The sequence below is a fragment of the Mustela nigripes genome, chromosome 2 (genome assembly GCF_022355385.1).
Source record: "Mustela nigripes isolate SB6536 chromosome 2, MUSNIG.SB6536, whole genome shotgun sequence".
Taxonomy (NCBI): Eukaryota; Metazoa; Chordata; class Mammalia; order Carnivora; family Mustelidae; genus Mustela; species Mustela nigripes.
Window position 1 is genome coordinate 151367047 of NC_081558.1, and position 25387 is coordinate 151392433.

The following is a 25387-nucleotide window of genomic DNA, read 5'->3' on the forward strand; positions in this document are numbered from 1 at the left end:
TGTACTTTGTTACTTATATAAAAAAAATTATTATTTTTTAAAGATTTTATTTATTTATTTGACAGAGATCACAAGTAGGCAGAGAAGCAGGCAGAGAGAGAGAGCCCGATGTGGGGCTTGATCCCAGTACCCTGGGATCACCCAAGCCGAAGGCAGAGGCTTTAACCCACTGAGCTGCCCAGGCACCCCTAAAACATTTTCTTTAAAAAATTTTTTAATTGAGTATAGTGGACACACAATGTTACATTAGTTTCAGGAAAAATAATGGACAATTTTAAGAAAATTCTAGTCAAAGATGAAAATATTAATGATTAATGGCAAATACAAAACCTTGAACATTTTCAATCAAGGAATATGTGTAATTTAAAAAGCTTTAAGTGATTATTCATGTAACTTACATTTTTCTTATTGAAAGAGCTCTCTTCCAGTTTTTCTACAGCAAGAATGTTTTTCACTGGAATTGTGTAAATTGCATCTTTGCCTAAATAATAAAAGAAGTAGAACAAAATTAAAATGATTTCCATAAGAATTATAAGTAAGAGATTAATTCTGTAAGGTTTAAGCCATCCTCTTCACAGCAAGAATATAAGTAACCTAAAGATTTCCAAATGATATACATGAAAGTATTCTTTGTTTTAAGGAACTGATGAATTTTGCTTGTTTTTTATAAGTTACTTTCTCTTCACCTTTTTCAATATAAAATTTAAAACATTTTTAAGGAAAAAAAAACATTTTTAAGGAAAAATGTGAGAATAAATTTGATCCTGATGTAGAAAATTAAAATGCTGTATTTTGTAACAATTATATGGGAACTATAAAAATACCATACTTAGTAGTAGAGGCCTGGTCAATTACGTATCTTGCCCAGATACGTAATTTTCTTTGAGGGAGTTCTCTCACATTAATGGGTGAATCAGACTGCTAAGCAGATTTTTCTGTTTTAACAGTCTAATACTTAAAGGACTAACCCTGAAAACAATAATTCTAAATTGAAAAACTGTTTAGTACTATCATATACTAGGTGGTCAGATGACTAGAACTACCAAATTTACTCTTAAGAAATATAGGGAACAAGAGTAAAAACTTTATTTGGTAAAGTGAATCCTTTACACCTAATTTAGAAATTTGAGTTTGCCTTTTAAAGGAGCTCCATTATAATATGGCATGACGATATGATGCATTTCGATTTACAATTTACCTGAGAATATACTGTATCTCATATAGTCATAGAAACTAAAAGCAAATATAATTATGGCTTTTCCTTGTCATTTGTAATGTTCTTAGAAAAACTGAAGCTTTGCTTTAATTCTCCCACTGTTTAATGACCTGTATACTGAAGTGCTGCAAATTAAGAATTTTACATTCATACCGGTCCATGGGTTCATATACAGCTTTCTGGTCAAGGAAAATTACTTGGTTAAGAAATGTTTTGGGTCTTGAACAGATAGGTTAACCTAAAATAGCTATTAAGTCCAGCTGCTGGTATAAAATCTAAAATTTGTGTAATTCAAGCAGATGTGATGTATAATTTTTTAGAAAAAATAAATTGACTTAATTCAACTATCATACATTTAATGTCTAGTATATACCAGAGAGTCTTCTAACCACCTGAGATACAGCAGTAAACAGAAAATATAAGGCCCCTAATGAAGTCTGCATTTAGGTCTGGAAAGACTTACAAAAGACAAGTATTAGGTAGAGATAAATGCTATAATGAAAATAACCTAAGGTGATAGAAAGTAGCTGGGAAGTTACTTTAAACTGGATGGTTAGGGAAAACTTTTCTCAGGAAACAACATTTAAATCTACAAATACAAATCCTAAGTGAATGAGAAAATAAGAAAAGACTATCAGCAGTCTCCTGGAGGCAGACAAGATCAAATTTATGGCATTGGTGGGGGGGTGGGGGAGGAGAGTAAACTGAAGGAAGCCACAGCCCAAATTACATGTAGGAAAAGACATCTGCAGAAGTGGGAGTAGTCAGAAGAGAGCGTCAAGCCAGAATCACTGGACACAGAAAGCTGGGTATTGGGGACACAAGGACACACACACTCAGACATACATCAGGATGATTAACAGGTAAGCTGCATCTGGAAGAGCTCCCCCTCCCTTAGCTTGTACTAAGCAGCAGTCAACAGAGGTTTATATCCCAGGCTAAGCAGTAATGTTCCTACTGCGGTTGCAGAGCAGTGCCATGTCACAGGTATTTGCTAACCCTCGGGAGGGAAGGAAAACAGCCACACCAGAAGACAAGAAGCAGCCTTGCCCCTCAGCAGTTTGTCCTGTACCTCCCTCACTCACAATCACTGGCGGTGAGCTACTGAACACTCAAGCAGGTGAACAGAATGTAAAAACACAAAGATGAACAAATCACCAAAAAGATCACCAAATGATGAGAGAAACCAGCACCCTGAAAGAGGGACAAGATAAAACAAAGAGAATAACATCTGAGGAAATGAGGGATACAATAAAGTACCTCTGGGTACTGATCTACATGGAGTAGCACCACAGAGATTCCAGAGAATTTAGTAGTTTTGCAGGAATTTCTATCTTTAGATTTGTTTAATACACAATCACATACCCTAGAACTGCTTTATTTGTTCATTCTGGGCAAGTTATAACATAACATATGTAGAGAAAGTATATTGCTCCCAGGCATATGTCAATAGAGTTAACTTCACAGTTACTAAGTGTTAACTGAAACGAATTACAAGGTGATTACTAAAATAGAAGACTTTACTGATGACTCTACAAAAATACTGTAAAAAAGGAGAAAGAAACAAAAGGACAAAGAAACAAAGTTTAAAAAGTTAAGAGCCATGATGGACGGATGTATCAGTTTCAATACCTAATAAGAATTCCAGAAACAGAACAGGGTGTTCAGGAGAAAATTACCCATGAAAATGTCCCAGAGATTAAAAACAAACAAACAAAAACAACAACAACAAAAAACCCTCCAGCCTGAAAGAATCCAACAAGTGCTGAGCAGCATGGAAGGAAAAAGTCCGTAATCTCACACTGGGCAGTAAAATATTAGAACATGAAGGCTAAAGAAATTCTTAGAGTTACTAGGGAGAAGAATCAAGACACAATCAGCCTGACATCAAAATTTTCACCAGCAACAATGGGAACTAGCAAACCATGGAGCAGTATCTTCAAAGTTCTCAGGGAAAGTGATTTTAAATCTAGCCTATCATTCAAGAATAAGGGTAAAATAGACTTTTAAAAAATTATGCATGGACTCAAAATTTATCAGCCATAAGCCTACTGAAATAATTCCTTGAGGAAGCACTCTTGCAAAATAAATAATAAATGCAGGAAAAGGCAAATATGTAAGAAATAGCGCTGGGCAAAAAATCAGCAAAACTGACAAAATGGATAGAAAATTATGAAAGTATAATGTAAAAAAGGCAAAAGAAAAAGAGAAAATAGTCTTACAGAGCCACATGACTTCATTAGGGAGATGCCTGGGAAAATAACAAATTGAAAGCATCCTATTATTCTTTTCCTAATTGAATGGAGACTTTGATTAACTGCAGACATTAAGATAAACATACAACAAATGTATTGTTGTTCTCCTGTATGCAATTTGTCCTCTGTTCTTCTGCTTTTGAGATTTTTTGTATTTCTCTGGTTTAATTACTGTATGTCTAAGTGTGATTTTCATTGTATTTATCACACTTGGAGTTCACTGACCTTCTTAGATCTGTAAAATAATGCTTTTCACCACATTTGAGGCCATTATTTAAGTATTTTTTCTGCTTTCTCTACTCTCCTTCTGACACCAACCATGTTAGACTGTCTGATATTGTTCCAAAAGCCACTGAGGTTCTATTGCTTTTTCCTTTTTCTTTTTTCTCTCCATCTTTTTCCTCCGTGTTTCCAGACTGGATAATTTCTACTAATCTACATTCAAGTTCCCTGAACTTCTCTTTACTATTTCAACTGAAATACTACACTTCTAGATTTCCATTTGATTCCTTTTAGTAGGTTTTTTTTTTTTTTCAGCATAACAGTATTCCTTGTTTTTGCACCACACCCAGTGCTCCATGCAATCTGTGCCCTAATACCCACCACCTGGTTCCCCCAACCTCCTACCCCTGCCACTTCAAACCCCTCAGATTGTTTTTCAGAGTCTACAGTCTCTCATGGTTCACCTCCCCTTCCAATTTCCCCCAACTCCCTTCTCCTCTCTAACTCCCCTTGTCCTCTATGTTATTTGTTATGCTCCACAAATAAGTGAAACCATATGATAATTGACTCTCTCTGCTTGACTTATTTCACTCAGCATAATCTCTTCCAGTCCCATCCATGTTGCTACAAAAGTTGGGTATTCATCCTTTCTGATAGTTTCTAATGTTTCTTTTACTGAAATCCTTCTTTACTCAGGACTGTTTGTAACATTAAGTGCCTGAAGTACTTGTAATATCTTTAAAATTCATGTCTGCAATTCCAACATGAAAATTACATAGGGGTCTACTTCTACTGACTACTTTTTCTCTTGACTATGTGTCTTGTTTTATTGTTTCTGCTCAAACTTGTTAATGTTTCATTGTTTACTGGACATAATAAATGACATTATGTAGAGCCTGGATTCAGTTACCTTACCTTAAACAGTTATATTAATTGGTCACTCTGAGACCTGGCTTTATACTTTATTCTTAATCTTAGAACAGCCTTTACTGCTGAGCCACTGCCTTTTTGCTATTTCAATGAAAACCCCAGCGTGTTCATTAAGCCCTTCTAAAATTCCAAAATGTTTCTTCTGGGTAGAAAAGAAACTGAATTTCTGTTCACCATTTTAAATCCTTCCTGTTACTGCTTTTCAGCAGCTTCTTTGAAATTCCCTTGCATAAACAGTTGAAGAAGTCAGCCAAGGATTTGTGGGGAGTTCATATACAGATTGGAAGGCTCATCCTCTTTTTCCTCAATTTCCACCTCCTCTGGCAGCCTTGAACTATATCTTCTAACACCTCAAGCCAGTAAAACTGTGGCTTCCTCCTTAAATTTCAGCCATCTCACACTGTACAGGCTAGGAGTGCTTCAGAGAGAGAAAAGGTATATAGTAATATATTCCAACATGTTTCCCATTTTTGAGGGTCAAATCCTTCAGAGTTGTCTTTTATATTCTTCCAAGTTAACTGTTTTCTATGAAAGAATTAGTTTAATACCAACATACTTCATTTTATTGTGTTGCTTTATTGCACTTCACAGATACTGTGGTTTTTATAAATTGAAGGTCTGTGGCAATCCTGCATCAAGCAAGTCTACTGGTACCATTTTTTCCAGCAGCATTTGCTCTTTTCGTGTCTGCGTCACATTTTGGTAATTCTCCTAGTATTTCAAACTTTCCCGTTATTATTATATTTGTTATGGTAATCAGTGATCTTTTATATTACTATTGTAATTCTTCTAGGGTGCCATGGACTATGCCCATATAAGACAGCAAACCCAAGTGATAAATGTTATGTGTGTTCTGAATGTTACACCAACCAGCCATTCTCCCATGTGTCTCCCTACTCTTTGGTCCTCCCCTGTTCTCTGAGACACAATACTGTAATCAGGCTAATTAATAACCCTACAATGGAATCTATTCTTGTGAAGACTGGTGAAATGATAAGCAAAGACTTAGAATATTATCTAAACTTAATTGATAAAGCAATGCCCCTTGGAACAATTTGTTACTTAAACTATAACCCCTGGAGGATTTTACTAGTTGCCAAGCACATTTAGATATGGCCTTAAGAAAAACATATACTGGCAATAGGTCTTGGGAGAAGGACAATACACGACAGTAAAGCTGGGCAGCTGGGGATGCCTGGCTCGCTCAGAGCGGAACTCTGCCTCTTCACAGAAGCCAGGCAGCATGGAATGCCCGGCCAGCCCAGGGCGAAATGCCACCCGCTTCAGGGAAGCCTGAAGCCGAGCACCCGGGAACACTGGGTCAGCTCAAGGTGGAACGAAATACAGCCTGCTTCCCTTTTCCGTTATCGCTCCTTTCTCTTCCCAGAAGCGCCCATCGATTTTTAGATGAGTCCTTTGAATGTGCTTGGTTAACTATAAACTTTATCTTCCTTACTTGTCCTCAAGATGTGTGACTAACGTTTGACCTTCATCGGTCCTTCTGTTGGCTATTGTTTCTATCCAATAAAAGTGAGACTGTGGAGTTGCTTGTGGTAGCAGTCTTTTTGACTGTTGTCCCCTGCTCCCAGTCTCTTGCAGCTGGCTTGTTTGTGCCAATTCTTCTCCCATTGCCGACTGGAAGTGGCAAAGTGTTCAAGTCAAAGGGAGAGTTGTACATCTCACTTTAAATCAAAAGCTAGAAATTACTAAGCTTAGTGAGGAAGGAATGCTGAAAGCCAAGATACACCGAAAGCTAGGCTGCATGAGAAAAGTTTGAAGCTAGCAGAAAAAGAAGGAAAGAAGCTGTCTCCATAACACAAAAGTACAAAGTAAAGCAGCAAGTGCTGATGTAGAAGCTGCAGCAAGTTATTCAGAAGATCTAGCTAAGATAACTGATAAAGGTAGCAAGACTAAACAACAGATATTCCATGTACATTGCAAGAAGATGTCATCTAGGACTTTCACAGCTAGAAAGAAGTCAATACCTGGCTTCAAGGCTTCAAAGTCTCAAAGGACAGGCTCTCTTGTTACAAACAAATGAAGCTGACTTTAAATTGAAGCCAATGCTTATTTACCATTCTAAAAATCTTAGGGCCCTTAAAAATTATGCTGAATCTACTCTGCCTTGCTAACTAGAACAAAGCCTGGCTGATAGCACATCTGTTTACAACATAGTATAGCATATATTTCAGACTTACTGCTCAGGAAAAGACATTCCTTTCAAAATATTAAGGCTCCTAACAATGCACCTGGTCACCCAAGTGCTCTGCTGAGGATATACAATGAGATTAATTTCATGCCTGCTAATACAACTCCATTCCGTAGCCCATGGATCAAGGAGGAATTCTGACTTTTAAGTCTTAATACTTAACATTTCTTAAGGCTATGGCTGCCACAGATGGTGGTTCCTCTGATGGATCTGAGCAACATAAATTGTAACCTTCTGGAAAGGATTTACCATTCTAGATGCCTTAAGAACATTTGTGATTTGTAAGAAGAGGTCAAAATACCAACATTAACAGGAGTTTGGAAGAAAGGTGATTCCAGCCCTCACTGAAAACTTTGAAAGGTTTAAGACCTCAATGCAGGAAGTAACTACAGATGTGCTGGAAGGAATATGAGAACTAGAGTTAGAAGTGGAGCCTGAAGATGTGATTGACCATTGAACTTCAATGGATGAGGAGTCTTATTACGGATGAGCAAAGAAAGTAGCTTCTTGAAATGGAATCTATTCTTGTGAAGACGCTGTGAAGACTGGTGAAATGATAAACCAAGACTTAGAATATTACCTAAACTTAATTGATAAAGCAATGGAAGAGTTTGAGAGGAATGACTCCAATTTTGAAAGAAGTTCTACTGACTGTAAAATGCTATCAAAGAGCATCACATACTCTTGAAAAATCATTCATGAAAGAAGAGTCATTGATGTGGCAAATTTCACAGTTGTCTTATTTTATGAAATTGCCACAGCTACCCAACCTTCAGCAATCACCACCCTGAGTAGCCAGCAGCCAAATAACAAGTCAAGACCCTTCATCAGCAAAAAGATTACAACTTGCTGATAACTCAGAAGATTGTTCACATTTTTTTTTTTTTAGCAATAAAGTATTTTAAATTAAGGTATGTACATTGTCTTTTTTAGACATAATGCTATTACACACTTAATAGATAGCAGTAGAGCATAAAGAGAATTTTTATACATACCGGGAAGCCAAAAAATTCATTTGATTCACCTTACTGTTAATTACCTTTACTGCTATGGTCTGGAACCAAACCCACCAAATCTCTGGGTTATGGCTAAACAAGCTCCTTCACTATAGAGAATGCATGGGTCTGTTTTCAAAAAGGCAACTTCAACACTGTAGTTGTGTAAGCTCAAATCCTTGGAGTTACCCTTGCCTTGCCTTTCTCTCACTCTTGGTATCTGATCCTTTAGCAAAACACCTGAGTACTATCTTTAAAAAAGATCCAGAACATGAAGGGTGCCTCTTGATTCAGAATACTAGCGTCCAGTAAGAGGCAGAGCAAAAGACCTAATGGTTTAGAGCCATTTATAGAAAATCTGGGAGACATGCTTTCAGACACCAAAGTCACACAGCAAATGTAGCAAGAGATTTAACTAGGAATCTTGGCTATCCAGGAACAGCAAGGAAACAGGAAGTAAGTAAAACATCTGCTTAAACAGAGAATCCAAAGCCCATGCATTTCCTCCATAGAGGAAAGTCCTTAAGTCTTACATAAGAGCATCTTAATGTACAATTTTAACACACACAATACCTGTATCCTCATTCACAGTATATTTTAGTAAAAAATTGAGCTGGGTGATGAAGGTGGGTGTGAGATGTTACATTATGGTTTGCTGACAGCACAAGAAATTTAATGTAACAGCCTGCATATAAAGGGGATAGAGAAAAACTGTATAAAGCAAACACAGGAACATAAAAGCACAGCAGTCCAAGGCATTTAGCTGGGGAGTAAACAGCTGCACATACCCATAAGCAGCCCTGAAAACACCACTAAACCAAAGCACTACATAATAAGTAATATTATCAATGACAACCCCAAGTCATCTAGAAAATGGTAACTTACGTTCAATGAATTCTTTTTTAGAAGGCAGGGAAGCATGTAATACATTTTGGAAAAATCCATCAAAATAGTTAAAACAAAAACCATGGATGCTTAAAACTGTAGGCTTTGATAAGTAATCCTGAAACTTCATATAATAGAGCTTATTCCTCCAAAGTCATTCCAGTAGGTTAAATTCCTTAAGGCCTGAAAACAATGTAATTTCTAATGTGCCTTTTTTATACTTAATCACTCTATAGAATTTTATCCTCATAAGATCACTAGCTAAAACAGAGGTTCTTAAAAACCACTGAAGAACTTTGGATCTACAAACTCACTGAAATTATATGCAAAATTTTGTGTCTAGTTTGTATGTACACTTTTCTGGAGGAAAAAGGCCTGAGCTATTACCTGATTCTTGATTCTGATTCTAAAGCCAAAAAAGACTTTAGAATACTAGTTTGGATTAGAAAATACTTTAAATGAGGAAAAACCAGCTAATTTATTCATGGAGAATGACTAACTTATATTTTATTTCAAGGTACTATGAATGTAAATATAATTAGTATATTATGACAGCTACTTTTTTTAAAGCTGCTATATATGTGAAAGCATTTATATAGTGTTCAATATAAGTTATGACTTCTAAAATACTCAAAATATATTTAGCTTAAAAAATGCTTGCCTGGAAGGTGAAGTATGTAGCTTATGTTCTTTTGTCATCTGACTACATAACAAATTATCTGGATGCCTAAAAATAAAATGACTTTGATTTCTTATATCTTACTAATACCCTTGGCTATATGCAGTCATTTTGGTAGAGCCATAATAAAGAATTATGAAACAATTTTTCTTCTCACTCTACTCTTCAAAAATGTCCACTGAAACATTCTACTTAGTTGAATCTACATTCTCTTGAAAGCACCCAATGACTGGTGTTTGCTCTCATTTCAGAATTTACAGCAGAAGCTCTCTTTAGCAGATCTTTACCTACAGAGCTAATGGATTAACTGAGGCTCTCCATGTACACTGTAAAACATAACAAATGATGCTCATGGGATGCAGAATGCTTGTGGTTACTAGGCTTCTATCTGTTAAGCCTGCCTCCTTCTGTTTCCGTTGGCTAGGCTTGTTTTGTTTACCAACTCCACTGGGTTTGTTCCCAAACCTATTTATGCAATTTTTCCATGTTATAATAACTTATTTAAATATATGTAAAGTGACAAAATAAATGCCCCCCATTAAGAGGTTTACTATTTATCTGAAAATCAGGTGAGTGTTTTGAGAAGCTTCAAAAGAGGAGATCCATACCCATATAAATAAAGTTGATTTATATGGGCATGAGACATCTATAAAAGTTTAGGGGTGACTACCATGAAATCTAGGTGGATTCTGTATTGGAATTGCTTTTCAAGTATTTAAGTTCTAGATTCACTTTGGAGAAATCAACCAGAAAATTGATGCTTTATGGGTATATTTGCACAAGAAAGACAAAGGGTAATAAATCCAATTGATAGATCCATATTCAAAGAAAAGATCTTGATTATCAAAAGATTAGTAAATAAATATATAAATATTTAAGATACATATGTACCTTTTTGTCTGTTTTTAAATGATTTTTGCTTTAAGGGAACATCCTTGTGTCCTGATCATTGTGAATGTAAGGGATTCTACTAAATGTGATTCATGATGTAGTTATTATATTCTTGTTAAGATACCAGAAGGAGCTAATGGCCTTCTGTGGATCATGCTTTACCCTAAAGGAATAAACTTAAAATATGGGCATTTTAAGCAGCGTATCAGTCCACTGAGGGACAAAATGTGCCTTTCTAAATCCCTCAAATCACACTGTAGGAAGATGGCTTTCTTCATCCGAACAACCCCCTGTGCTTTCTCAGGAGGCAAATCATTAAAATTTCCATCTTGAAGACAGCTTGGCCAAAAGTCTAGAACGAATCTGATAACTATATAGGAATCAAAATCTATGGTATAACTATGGGAATTTTTAGCTGATGCTATCCAGCAAATCACTGAAATACTCTAATTTATTAGATACGGATTCTTACCAATTTGGCTCTGAGAATTAAAAGAAACTCCCAAGTTCTAGGTAACTGGAATTTACCAAGGATTTTTTAGAAAGCAGAGCATGTGTGAGGGGAAAAAAATGGAATTTACATGGTGTCGCCTGCCAGGTATTTACTGTATCCTTAATGTGTGTGCATCACTGTGAGAAACTATACACTGCAGTAATTATTGGTGAAAAGCTTGGCCAGAGTTATACTAAGCAGCAAAAAAAAAAAAAAAAAAAAAAAAGGCCATCTTCACTGAAAACAAGGAAAAAGCCCCAAAATAAAGCATAAACACAACTACCTGGCTGTTTGTGGTAGGTAAGCTCTCTGCTTGTTAAGCAGAACCACCGTTTCTTGAAATTCTTTTTCCCAATCCGAGTTCTTCCCTGAGCTCTTTTATACATCTCACTGCCAAAACAACAGATAGGAAAGTTTAGTTACAAATATTAAAATAGTTCATCCACAACAAAAACTGTTCTTTGACATGAAAGGCCATGTAAGATCATATTAAGTATATGAAAATGTCTTTGTTATCTATAACTTCTGTATTTATTTTGGTCATGCTAAGGGAATAAAGTCTTAATTTAATACTTATAATTGTGCTATTCAGAACTGAAAGGACCAAACTTTAACTAAAGTTCCCCTTTAACTTCCAATGATAACACTGCTTCAAGACTGAAGAGTGCTGTTACTTTTTCAAAGTATTCTAATATCCATAATCTCATTACAGTTACAAAACTACTCCAGGACCACATGAACAAGGAATCATTCCCATGTGGCATAAAGTTCATACGACAGTGTGACCTACCTAATGGATGTTACTTAAGCAGTTCTAATACAGAACAAACCTCAGATTTCCTCACTTCCAGACCCATGCTTTTTGTACTCACATCACATCTATACTGACATGACTTTAATCTCTAAATTCATTAAATTACCCTTCTTTCAGGTGCACAGGCTCACTCGTACCACTGGATTCTTTAGTTTCAGTAGATGAAATTTCATCCAAGAACTAAATAGAGAAATGGGCAAAAATTACATTTTGTGATAACATACATCAAAAATTCAGTTTATCTTCAATATATAAAGTTCTTTAAAGAATACATGTAATTATAACTTATAAAGCAAAACACATATTTAATTGTAGAGGAAGTCTAAATTACACACTGGATAGGTGTTCTAAAGAGTTTATTCTCAAGTCACTTAAAACCCAGAATATGTTTCCCTAAAAAATAGCTCAATCTACAGTCCTTAAACTACCATTCTGAAATCTATAAAGTTCTGAATAAAAAGAGTTGTTTTACTTTTTGATTGACAGTAAACTCATCTGGGGGCACAACTTAATTTGAACTATCAAAGGCTATCTATAGTCTGTATTTATCTTACTTAGTGTGAATATTTATACATTGTACTCTCTGTGTTTGATTATGGTGTGTTACCTTGGGCCCCATGGGGGTGTAATAGGTATAATAGCACAGACCTATTATCTTTTAAAACTGAAAAACTGAATTCTGAAATATTTCTGGTCCCAAAGATTTTAGATAAAGGACTGTGAACCTATATTATATGTCAGAATCACCAAATTATGGCTTAGTGGCCAAATTCAACCTGCAGCCTGCTTTTTTTGCAAGGCCTGTGAGTTAAGAACAGTTTTTCTATTTTTAAAGGGCTGCAAGAACAAAAAGAAGAATATGGGAAAGACCCTATGTGGCCAGAAAAGCCTAAAATATTTATTCACTGGCCTTTCACAGAAAAGATTTTGCTGAATTCTATTATGTATGACTGACTGCAGCCCTGAGAGATAGTATTTCATGATTATGACTGAAATGTAATTGGGTTCTCTGGAAGAAAGTGGAAATCTATTCACCATTTATAAACTTCCTAGGGAGAATGGGAAGATGGTGGCTCAAGAAAATTTGGAGTAACCATCTCTAGCCATGGAAAGCCACTCCTGTGAAGAGCAGTTAGCTTCATGAACATGCTACCTTGACTGGTCAAGAGCTTCCTGGCACATGGCTGTCTCTTCACAGGAAAGAGAAATTAGTATTCCAAGGAACAATTCTTGTTCTTAGAGAAGAATTCTACTTTGTCCCATAAATGAACTGCCTCTTTGTCTAGCCCTTGCTTTTTCCTTTATACTTTTCTATGTTTTCCCACTTGGGACTAAGAAAAAAAAAAGTACATTCAAATAACGAAGACATTGAGGCACAAAGGCACAAGTACCTAATCTAAATAAGAATTCACGTGGAGTCATATTGTCTCAAGACTGGCTTAAGACTGCCCACTAGAAGCTACACTACGTGTTTCCTTCTAGCACCTAAGAAAGAAATCTTGGTTAAGTGCAGGATTAAGAACAAAGTTTCTTTTGCATTATATTATATGTGGTGATACAGAATAGGTATATGTATATAAGGGAACTAAATGGGGCGCCTGGGTGGCTGAGTCAGTTAAGCGCCTGACTCTTGATTTTGGCCCAGGTCATAATCTCAGAATTGTGAGGTAGAACTCCTGCTTAAGATTCTCTCTCTCCGGGGCACCTGGGTGGCTCAGTGGGTTAAAGCCTCTGCCTTCCACTCGGGTCATGATCCCAGGGTCCTAGGACTGAGCCCCTCATCGGGCTCGCTGCTTGGCAGGGAGCCTGCTTCCTCCTCTCTCTCTGCCTGCCTCTTTACCTACTTGTGATCTCTGTCTGTCAAATAAATAAATAAAAATCTTTAAAAAAAAAAAAAAAAAAAAAAAAAGAAGGGGCGCCTGGGTGGCTCAGTGGTTTGGGCTGCTGCCTTCAGCTCGGGTCATGATCTCAGGGTCCTGGGATCAAGCCCCGCATCGGGCTCCCTGCTCCGCAGGAAGCCTGCTTCCCTCTCTCTCTCTCTCTGCCTGCCTCTCTGTCAACTTGTGATCTCTGTCTGTCAAATAAATAAAATCTTTAAAAAAAAAAAAAAAAAGAAGAAGAAGATTCTCTCTCTCTCTCCCTCTACCCCTCCCCCAACTCTCTCTTTGCTCTCTCCCAAATAAATAAATAAAAATCTTAAAAAAAAAAGTATACAACCAACAGACATTTCTGCAAAGAAGATATCCGGATGGCCAAAAGACATATGAAAAAGTGCTCCGTATCACTCAGCATCAGGGAAATACAAATCAAAACCACAGTGTGATACCACCTCATGCCAGTCAGAATGGCTCAAGTTAACAAGAAACAACAGATGTTGGCAAGGATGTGGAGAAAGGGGAAGCTCTCCTATACTGTTGGTGGGAATGCAAACTGGTGCAGCCACTCTGGAAATCAGTAGAGGTTCCTCAAAAAGTCAAAAATAAAGCTACCCTATGACCCAGCAGTTGTACTACTGGGTATTTACCCTAAAGATACAAATGTAGTAATCTGAAGAGGCACATGCACCCCAATGTTTATAGCAGCAATGTTCGTAATAGCCAAACTATGGAAAGAACATAGATGTCCATCAACAGATGAATGGATAAAGAAGATGTGGTATATATATATATATATATATATATATATATATATATATATATACACACAGTGGAATACTATGCAGCCATCAAAACCCTGAAATCTTGTCATTTGCAACGATGTGTTTAGAACTAGAGGGTATTATGCTAAGTGAAATAAGTCAATCAGAGAAAGACAATTATCATATGATCTCTCTAATATGAGGAATTTGAGAGGCAGGGCAGGGAGTTGTGGTTGGGTAAGGAGGGAAAAAAAAAGAAAGAAGATGGGATCAGGAGAGAGATGAACCATAAGAGACTCTTAATCTCAGGAAACAAACTGAGGGTTGCTGAGGGGCTGGGGGTAGGGATGGGGTGGCTGGGTTATGGATGCTGGGGAGGGTATGTGCTATGGTAAGTGTTGTGCACTGTGTAAGACCGATGATTCACAGACCTGTACCCCTGAAACAAATAATACATTGTATGTTAATTAAAAAATAATAAAAAAAAATTTTAAAAGCATACAAAGGAACTAAACAAGTGTCCTATCACATAGGATGGACCAGTTCTTATAGATGGACCATCCACTAATGGCGGGTAAGAGACATACTTGAATATTTTATTTCTTAGTGTTTGCCTGAAGGCACTGATTTATTTGAAAATTATTTATCATTTATTTATAATTACTGGATTTATCATCTGTTATATTTATAAGGAACTATGGGGTAAATTCAATTATATAAAGTGAAAGAAAGCGGGGCGCCTGGGTGGCTCAGTGGGTTAAAGCCTCTGCCTTCGGCTCAGGTCATGATCTCAGGGTCCTGGGATCAAGCCCCACATTGGGCTCTCTGCTCACAGGGAGCCTGCTTCCTCCTCCCTCTCTCTGCCTGCTTCTCTCCCTACTTGTGACCTCTGTCTGTCAAATAAATAAATAAAATCTTAAAAAAAAAAAAAAAAGGAAAGAAAACATAAAAATTAAGATGAACTTTATGGAGGGTGAATATAGGTCCCAATTTGCTCAGGGCCATCCCTGTCTATAGCTGTGGTCCCAACATTATCAATAGTACTCATTTTCACTCTTTAAAGTACCCAGGTTTGGACACTAAATTCTATGGTCACTCTGTTAATAGAACTATCCATGTTGCCCTTCCTAAAGCCTATGGGAACAGTACACCAATACAAAATGAGAAACTGGAATTCATAGGCTTTTGCAGTTTCTAGCAATGTACATATTCAGACTTAGCTAGCAAACAATAAAGAAAACTCTCAGATTAGGACAAAATATCCTATCCTAGTGTAGGAGTCTAGATCCACATCTAAAACAAGAAATGTACTATGGTGATAGCCCATGAGAATGTGAATAGCTGACACAGGACAGATCAGGAACAGGCTCAACTCTTGGCACTCTTAAGTATTTCCTTCACTGACATTATCAACTCTACACATTCTGATAGGGAAAAAAAAAAAAAAAAAAATCAGCGGCTCCCATAGCCTAGGTCATAAAAAAAATGACAAAACAACCCTCAAACAAAAGATAGTACATTATAATCTTGCCAACAAAAGTCTGCCTACACTGTCCCACAAATGTTTCAACAATGTCCTACAAATAAAAGGGCACTTCTCCTCAAAAGCCTTCAGTGGTTGCCTAAAAAGATTTTAGTTGAAATTGCACTATTCTAAATGAAAAATATTCCAACTGGCTTTTAAAAAAAAAATCACCCTTTTCCATTTATTGAATTCCTGTAAGAATTCTAAGCACACACACAAAAAGTACAGATATATACTTCAACAAAAATATACTCTTGGCAGTTAACTGTGAATCAACCATGATACAGAAATTGAGTAAAATCTTTAAAATTTGGCCTTGCTAATTTTGATTCATTAAATCAGAATCATGATAAAATACAATACAGTATTTCTTCAAGCTAAATTTAGGTGTACTTCAAAGTAACTTTACGAATTTTAGCATTTTATAATAAAACTACATTTTGTTTAGAATGATTCAGAATTAAAGACACAAGAAATTAAAGATCTTTTCAAAACATTCCTGATTTCTAAGTACAGCAATTTTTGTATGTTATAGGCCTTGTGTTAGGCTATTATATACTGTGGTCTTTTGTGCATTTACAATACATTTTAATTTACAGTAACTTTCCTCAAGTTACTACTACAGCTTATATAGTTTATAAACTATTCAATAATTCATGTATTTTTTTACTATGATAAGTACCCACTACGTATCAGGGGCCATTCTAAGACTTTACCCTACTTAGACCAGAGGTCCTTAATCAGAAACAATTTTATTCCTCAGGGAACACCTGGCAGTGTTTACAGACATTTTTGGTTATCAAAACTTGAGGCATCCTACTGGCATCTAATTGGTAGAGGCCAAGGATGCTGCTAAACATCCTATAATGTACAAGGATAATTTTTGATTGTGAGGGGCCCCAATCAAAAATTATCTGACCCAATTGTCCATACTGCTGCTGTTAAGAAACCCTTACTCTAGCTATTTGTCACTTGTGTTACTAAGACAATGGCAAACAGCAGCTGTTGTTGAACATTTAGGTATTTCCACAGCTAAAAATCCCACAGTTTTGTATGGTAGAAGAAAGGAAGAAAAAGACAGCTTCTTTGTATCCGATGTACAATTTAAACATTACTTTTTAAAAATTGAGACTTGACTTCTAGGAGTAACATGAAATGCTAACATTTCCCCAATGCTATATGATAAGAAATGTTAATTTTCCAGAGTAAAACAATCATACCTTTTTAACTGCTATAATATATCCTTCTTCTTGAAACATTTTGAAAAATTCACACATGAATGTCTCTTTGAAACTTGACTAGGAGAAAAAAAAAAACCACACAGAATTTATATATGTTAAATAGAGAACTAAGATTATAATGAACTGCATTTCTAAGCTGAGGATTAAGGCCTTAAAGGATTCAATCATGTATTTCAAGAGAATTATAGGCTTTGGAGTAGGATTTCTTTCAACAACTGTTAGATGATTATGGCACAGATTCATAGACAGTTCTTAGATCTGTTCACCAGACTCTCCCCTCTGCTCAGTTTATTATTTTACAAATTTAAATGCTTGCTAATTCATTTTTGATTTTGATATAAATAATAATCCCATTTTAGGTTAATGTAAATTACATTTTTAAATGAAAGTAACATTTTCCAAAACAAAAAAATTAAAAGATTGACTATATTTTATGCAAATATCTTTAGTTAGATGTATTTGTTCAAATAAAACTTCATAACAGGTAACTAAGGACAAGAGCTATCTAGAAGATGACTACTGCATATGTATATGCATATTTTTGGTTTTGCTTTGTTTTTTAATTTGGAAGGGAATAAGTGAGAGAGAAGGGATCCTAAGGTATAACAAGATTTAGAAGTGTGAATACAAAGCAAAAGATATAAAGACTTACCTTGCTTTTGGACAGACTCCCCCAGCTTCCCAAAGTTTGAATGGTTTTTGAGATGAGGGTTAATGTTCTAACTGTCTGTGGATCCTAAAGAATTTAAAAAAGACAGAATTTCTGTTAAATTTTTAAGAAACAGAATTTGTGTAAGAGGTAGAAGAGAGTGAATAGGCTACACTACTTTAATACAGTGATTCAAAAATGTTCATTCAAACTCTAGTTTATGATGGGCAGAACTCACCAGACTAAGGAATTTAAGAGACTCGAAAAAGCCAGATGTCATTTATAATTCCATCCAAAGTAACTGTATTCAACAATGTGTTACTTCTGAAAGCCGCACTTTAATTGATACTACATATATTGTTTTGTACAGTAGGGCAGCTTGGATTACTTAACAAACTATATTCACTTTTGAAACATCAATCACATCTACCTCTTCTACCTTGTAATTTAAAATGGCAGTTTCCAAATTTTCTGTACTCAATCCACCTCTAACCCTATTCAATAACTGATACAGTTTATACAATCAATTATTTTCATCATGGAAGCAAAGACCTAACTAAACTTAAGAAGTGAGAAGTTACCTGGTTCGTGTAGGATCTTAGCAGAAGGTAACTATTTGGGTCTGTTATCCAAGGTATTTTTTGGGCCTGCCTACCAAAAAAATCTAAATATAAATAAAATGGACTAAGCAGTTCCCCTGATGAGTCCTTGCTCCCTTTTTTTTTTTTTAAATTGAGGTATAATTTACATATAATGAAATGAACAGATTTTAAATGTACATAACCCAATGAGTTTCCACAATCCATATATTTGTATAACCAATTCTCCTATCACATATAGAATTTCTTTATTTTGGAGATTCAAATAACAGTATCTTCCACCAAAACACAGACTTAAGAAACTTTAGATACAGAAATTGCTTTAGTTTAATTTTTGGTTACATTCCTTAATATTTTAGTAACCCCACATTGAAAATGACAGTGAATGTGAAAGAGAAGAGATGACCAGGATATAAGGCAATCTGGAAAAAAAGGAATATCGGGGATATGATCATTATGATATATTTATGAAATAGTTACACACTAATTTAAATTTATTCGGAAATATTTTAGCTAGAGCATCCAGAATTCCATCATATGTATAAAAGATCCCTACAGGGCACCTGGGTGGCTCAGTGAGTTACGCTTCTGCCTTCCGCTCAGGTCCTGATCTCAGGGTCCTGGGATGGAGCCCTGCATCAGGCTGTCTGTGGGCTCTCTGCTCGATGGGGAGCCTGCTTCCCCTCCTCTCTCTGCCTGCTGCTCTGCCCACTTGTGATCTCTCTCCCTCTGTCAATAAATAAATAAATAAAGTCTAAAAAAAAAAAATCCCTACAATTCTCTGCCTTTGAGGCACACCAAGGTTCTTAACAATGGCTAATAAAATGAATTTGAACTGAATTTCACCAACTTCCCTGTTCAAATTTGGTTTTAAGATCATTGTTTTAGGTTATGATTTCCCTGAACTAAAAAGAGCAAAGCGCATTTTATACAATAACTGCACATCAGACATTTGTTTACATTAACACAGCCCTTACTACTATGTGACAATCATATCATTTAGCTACTACTGATTCCCTGGTGTACTCCACATACAAGCTGTTCTAAATTCTTCCCCTGCTACCATCTGCCATCTTAATTTTTTACGGCTGTCCAGTACCTTAGACATCTGGTACCTAGCACACAGCCTGGCACAGACATCTAGTAGATGCCTTTTAACTTTTATTAAATTCAACTAAAATGTTGACTTCTACCTCAAAACAACTATCTTATCCTCTTTTCCTTATATTAGGTTGAACCATATGGAATCACTATTATTTGACTACTTTTGATCTACAAACATAAAACAACTTCATAGGGTTCACTATATCTGAAAGGAGGAATTACTCTTTTCCTAAAGTTTACATCCATCATTTTTTCTTTTCAAACAATCTAAACCCTCCAGGATACTGATCTGGTTATTAGCAAGCCCTCTTCTCTCTTCAATTTCTCCCTTTCTGTTGGTTTCTTCTCTTCTGCTTAAACTACATATCAATTTTCCCATTTTGGAGAAGACTCATCATTTGACCAGCTCCCTCTCTGAGCTACTATCTTTCACTTACCAAACATTCACCAAGTGTCTACTTATCCTAGAAACTGTGTATTGTGCTTGGGATTCGCAAACTTGAAACAGATTCAACCCTTACTCTTGGGTATTGATACTTCACATTCAGAGACTGTAAACAGATGATTATAGAATAGTATGACAAATGTCAAGACACAGAAAGCCACAGGATGCTACAGGTATACACAAGAGGGGAACCGAACCCAGACTAGACATTAGAGAAGTCTGCCTTGACCGAGTCCTGAAGGAACACTATCAATGAGAGAATGAGGGGTATGATGAGAAAAATGGTTCAATCCTTTTTTCTCCCCCACCATGAAACTTCTCAAAAGAGTAGTGTACCAGGGCGCCTGGGTGGCTCAGTGGGTTGAGCCTCTGCCTTCGGCTCAGGTCATGATCTCAGGGTCCTAGGATGGAGCCCCATATAGGGCTCTCTGCTCAGCAGGAAGCCTGCTTCTCTCTCTCTCTCTGCCTGTCTCTCTGCCTGCTTGTGATCTCTGTCTGTCAAATAAATAAATAAAATCTTTAAAAAGAAAAAAAAAGAGCAGTCTACCATGTCAATGTTAACATAACCCATATTTAAAAAATCAGCATTTTAAAAAGATTATTCACTCGTGTATATGTACTCGCATGTACTTGTTTGAATTTACCTACACCTTTTATTAGCAACAGGGCAAGCTCAATTTTGATATATTTCCTGGGTAAAAACTACATTTACTGATTTATTTTTTAATCTTCTGCAATCTGATTTTCTCGTGCTCTACTAAAACTGGTTTCTCGAGGCACCTGGGTGGCTCAATGGGTTAAAGCCTCTGCCTTCAGCTCAGGTCATGATCCCAGAGTCCTGGGATTGAGCCCCACATCAGGCTCTCTGCTCTGTGGGGAGCCTGCTTCCCCCTCTCTCTCTGCCTGCCTCTCTGCCTACTTGTGATCTCTGTCTGTCAAATAAATAAATAAAACCTTAAAAAAAAAAAAGAACTCGTTTCTCAAAATTCAAAGAATGTCTAAATGTAACATCCAATAACCCTTAATCAGTTCTCCTTGAAAACCACCCTACCTTTCAATACTGGTCTTGATAATCCCATTACTCCTAGGTCCCTGGGATTACTCCCTGCTCTCAATTTCCATAGTATGCCTTAACTTGGTAAAAAATCAGGTACTACTTTTAGATGATGTATCTCATATTTGTCTGATTTTCCCAATTAGAATGAAAAGGGGGTTAAGTTTACACTTAAAAGCAAATAATAAGGTTATACGACACAGTATAAACTAGTCCTTCTAGCATACTGATTGAAAAAGTGACCTAAAATATGAAGTCTGTGGCTAGAAGGACTTTATTGCAACATCTGTTATGGAAATATACAAATCCAAGTCTGAATACAAGGCAGGGTCACAAGCTCAGAGGTAGGAGTTCTGTTTATATCAAGAATGCTGTTACTAAGCTTTTTCAGACCCAGAATTCTGCACAGCTTCAGTAACATAGCCATAAGAAAGGAGAGTCCTGTGATCAAAAGGACATTGTCCCACTCTCTGCTGTAGCTATTCACAACTGTTCTTTGGCAAGAAAGGATATACTGCTGCAAAAGTAGCATGGTTCTACACAGTTCTCAAAGTGAAATGTGTGGCAATGTCATGCAGCTGTGAAGAGGAGTGGCCTTCAAAGCCCAGTTTAACTCCAAAACCCATGTGTCCTTTCTACCCTATGTAAGTTTCCTAAGGGCAAAGAGTGTCTTCCTCATCACTGCATTTCTAGCACTGAGCACTGTGATGGAAACATTACAGATGTCTGAACACTTTACTGCCCAAGAGGCCAGAAAGAACAGGGGTGAGCTCAAAGATTGAGAAGACTGAAGGAGACAGCATTCCAGTTTAACCAGGTCAAAATGAGTGAGATCAAATCATATGTGACCAGTTGTGTGACCACAGAGAAATTGCTGAATTGTGTTATTCTTATCTGCAAATGGGGATGATAACAGAATACCTCACAGGGAGGACCAAGTAAGTTAAAACACATAAAGTACTTAGAATAAGGCCTACTAAAAAGCCCTAAGTAAATGTTGGCTATTATTATTATTATTATTATTATTATGTGTCACACCAATCAGCAAGGATAGCAATTAGATAAGATTAAAAAATATTTGAAACAAAAAAGTTAAAGAATCAGCAAAAATACTCCATATTAGGAGGAAAGAAAGAGTAAAAAAAGGAGTTTTAAGAAACATGTACATCTATGCAGTAGATTCAGATATAAACAATTAAATAGGACTCTAGAACATTTTTAAAGTTTTAAATCTCTAATATTTATAGTATCAGGTGAATAAAAAGTAAAAAATGTGGAGATACCAAATTATGTTCAAGCAAGGTTTCTACACCTTTCAGAAATGAGCCTCTTCAAACTTCTGTGAGATATAAAAATACCTGTGAGATTAAACTAAACCTGTAACTCATGAAAAAACAAAAACAAAACCAACTCTAGTATTATGGAAATTTATAAACACACACAATAGTGGAGGGTAAATACAATGGATCCTCTTCATACCTACCATCAAGCTTCAACAACTATCAACATCTTATTACTCTTGCACAATATCTTTTAACAGCAACAAAAACTGGAATTTTCAGCCTTCTCTGAAAGACTGACAAGGAAAATGCCCAGTAAATTTAAGTACCAGTTATAAGAAAACAGTTAAGTGAAACTGGCCTCTTATATTTTTAAAATTTTAATAAAAATAAATAAAAATGGAATAAAGCTTTGAGAAGAACAACACTTACTGGATGATGAGGTCGCAAATGAAAAGTATGAGGTGATACTACGGCTACAGCAAAGAAACGAAGAAATACAAAGCTGCTCACTGCAGAATACTGAACATGAGGGTCATCTGCAGGAAAAAAATGGTGAAATGTCATGCACAAAAACACTGAATTAAAAAACAAAGATGACAAAATAAAAAATATTGAAAAACATGTAAACTAAATAGGAGATCAATATAATTTGTCTAGTGGAGACTGGGCTGATGAAATGATAGTAATGATTATGACTAAATTAAAGGGAAAAAAATCCTATGACTAAAAAAAATCTGAAAGGAATAATAAAAAAATTTTTAAAAAGAAAGGCAAAAAAGCTACCAGGTTTTCAGAAATATCTTAATTAGGAAAAAGACCTCTTTACTCATCTGCAAGGAGACTCCTGAAATTTCAACAAAAATAAAGTAGCATCTTAGCACCACCTAGTGGTGATACTGAATCCTTTAAGACCAGGATAGGTTATTTTCAGTTTTAGAATATTGCTTCAATTTTCCCCTCTGGATAATATCAAAGACAATGCAATAAAAACAACTAACAGGAATCTTTCCTTTAAAAAAGCGATCAATATTCCACATAAAAATGAAGATGAACTGAAGACAACTTGGGGTTTTTGTCATTCACCTACTGCTTTTGTTTCAAAGTGGAGTCAATACTTAACATCAGAGGACAGAGAAGCAGGCAGTAAAGGGGAAAAAAAGTTTGGGTTTGGTTTGAGTTTTAACTCTTACAAAAGTCACTCAATGTGCAAGCCATTTAACTTGTAGTTCTTCAATAATACCTGCTGCCCACTGTCTCCTCCCTACTCTCTATTCGTCTTCCCACGGTAACAGAAATGAGAAAGTATGAAAATATTTTATGACAACAAAACTATCACTACTGTAGTCCACTGAAGATATGAAAATATATTAATATTTAATCCAACAAAAAAGTAAAAGAGACACACTTTTATAAAAAGGCATAAAAAGTAATTTAGATCATTTCTATAAGCAGAAGTAAAAATATTTTTTAAGGCCAAGATCACTGGGTAGTACAGAGTCCAATGATTAGCAATATACTTTGGAAGAGGCCAAACCCAGGTTGGAGACCCTTCTTGTCTACTGGCCATGTCTTGGACCTCAAGCAAGTTATATAACATTTTTAAACCTCAGTTTCATTATTTACCTAAGCAGAGCAGTACCTCACACCTCATGAGGTGGTGCGAGCATTAGAGTAGGAGTAGGAGATAATGCAAGCTAGCACTGTGTGTTCACTCACTAAATACTCAATGTGCTTGTCATGATTTAACTCACTATTTAAAAACGTAACTTCAGTGTTGTATTAACATCTCTGCTCCCTTTACTTGTGTAAAGACTAGAGTTAGGGGCACCTGGGTGGCTCAGTGGGTTGGGCCTCTGTTTCAGCTTAGGTCATGATCTTAGGGTCCTGGGATTGAGACCCCCATCAGGCTCTCTGCTTAGTGGGGAGCCTGCTTCTCTCCCTTCCTCTCTGCCTGCCTCTCTGTCTACTTGTGATCTCTCTCTGTCAAATAAATAAAGTATTTAAAAAATAAAAAGACTAGATTTAGCATACTTATTTGAAGTTTACTGTTTATGTCTTTAGTAGAATTAGCAAAGGCATCTAGGTCTGAATTTATACACGTTAGTTAGACAACTCAGCCCTATGACTTTAGCACCTGGTAAATTTATTCAAGAGGCTGATAAAAGCACACATTATGTATCACATTTAGAAGAACAAAATAAATTCTTCAGATGGTTACAGAAGTACACTTATAGTCTCACACATCTGGGTAAGACTATTAATTTAAGTAGTCACCTTACTTCCTCCCCTTTCCCCTTATTACAATAGGCAGATCTGGAAAGACAGTTATAGCAAGTTTATTTACTTATCAGAGATGCATGTAATTAGAATAATTCCAAATACTGATAATCAGAGAGAGCAACTCTTATTTTTATTTTTATGTGTTTCTAATCAAAGCCTTGACACTGCTATTTTACCAAATTAAAGCATGTATTGACTGATATATGTCCTCAAAATTCTATGTCTATTGCAACAGAGATGTTTCTAATGTCTTGAATCATGTCTGTAAAAATGTCCTTAGCATTTTCTAAAACCTTAGCATTCTCAAACTGTCAAATTCAGCCAGCTGTATTGAACTAAAAATTCACATTATTTAAATGAAGTGAAAAAGGTAAAAATAACAAAGGTGTTATTATATTTAACAATATCAAAAGTACCTAATATAAATGTTTACCTTTCTTAAGAATAATGGTGATTTTTTAATTTGCTCTTTGTAATAAGTTGTCATTACACTGAAATAAACAATGTATGTTTTGAGATGGTAAGGAAATTAAACAGGATGTTTCATAAAAAAGCTGTAACTATTTTGCAAAGACTGTACCTATAAACTTTAAACATTTCATATAAGCCAAATCCAGAGTAAATCTATTAAAAAAAAATCAAATACAGAAAAAGAAATGGCATGTTTTAGTAAACAAGGCACTTACTAGGAAATCTCTGAGTAGCCATTTGCCTTAGAGAATAAAAGGTATCACACATTACAGTGGGGCAGCTCATACTTGATTTTACAATTGTACTGAATAACTTGTCTACATAGTAGCGCAGATTCTCCTGTAGGATTTAACAAGGTAAACATCAGGATTTTAACTCTTATACATTTTCCATAGCCTTTATGGAAAACAATGCAGTGAAAATGAGAGTAGGCAGTTACTATCCAGTATACTAACGCTCTGCTTCCCTTCTCTAAATTCACTCAGTTAAAGGACAATTTATATCTTGAT

The 25387-nt window shown here is 35.9% G+C and overlaps 1 protein-coding gene across 2 annotated transcripts in view; it reads right to left on the minus strand.

The window, feature by feature from the left end:
* Positions 1–25387, minus strand: part of RASA2 (RAS p21 protein activator 2) — a 135112-nt gene that overhangs the window by 8227 nt on the left and 101498 nt on the right. Inside the window, exons 14-20 of one of the 2 annotated variants that reach the window (XM_059391842.1) lie at positions 25094–25217; positions 22557–22663; positions 17646–17729; positions 16973–17050; positions 11696–11769; positions 11059–11165; positions 399–481 (exon numbers count right to left, since the gene is read on the minus strand). In XM_059391842.1, the coding sequence (XP_059247825.1) occupies positions 399–481; positions 11059–11165; positions 11696–11769; positions 16973–17050; positions 17646–17729; positions 22557–22663; positions 25094–25217 (657 nt within the window). Of the gene's footprint in view, positions 1–398; positions 482–11055; positions 11166–11695; positions 11770–16972; positions 17051–17645; positions 17730–22556; positions 22664–25093; positions 25218–25387 lie in introns of both variants that reach the window. The other variant, XM_059391841.1, reaches the window with a different exon arrangement.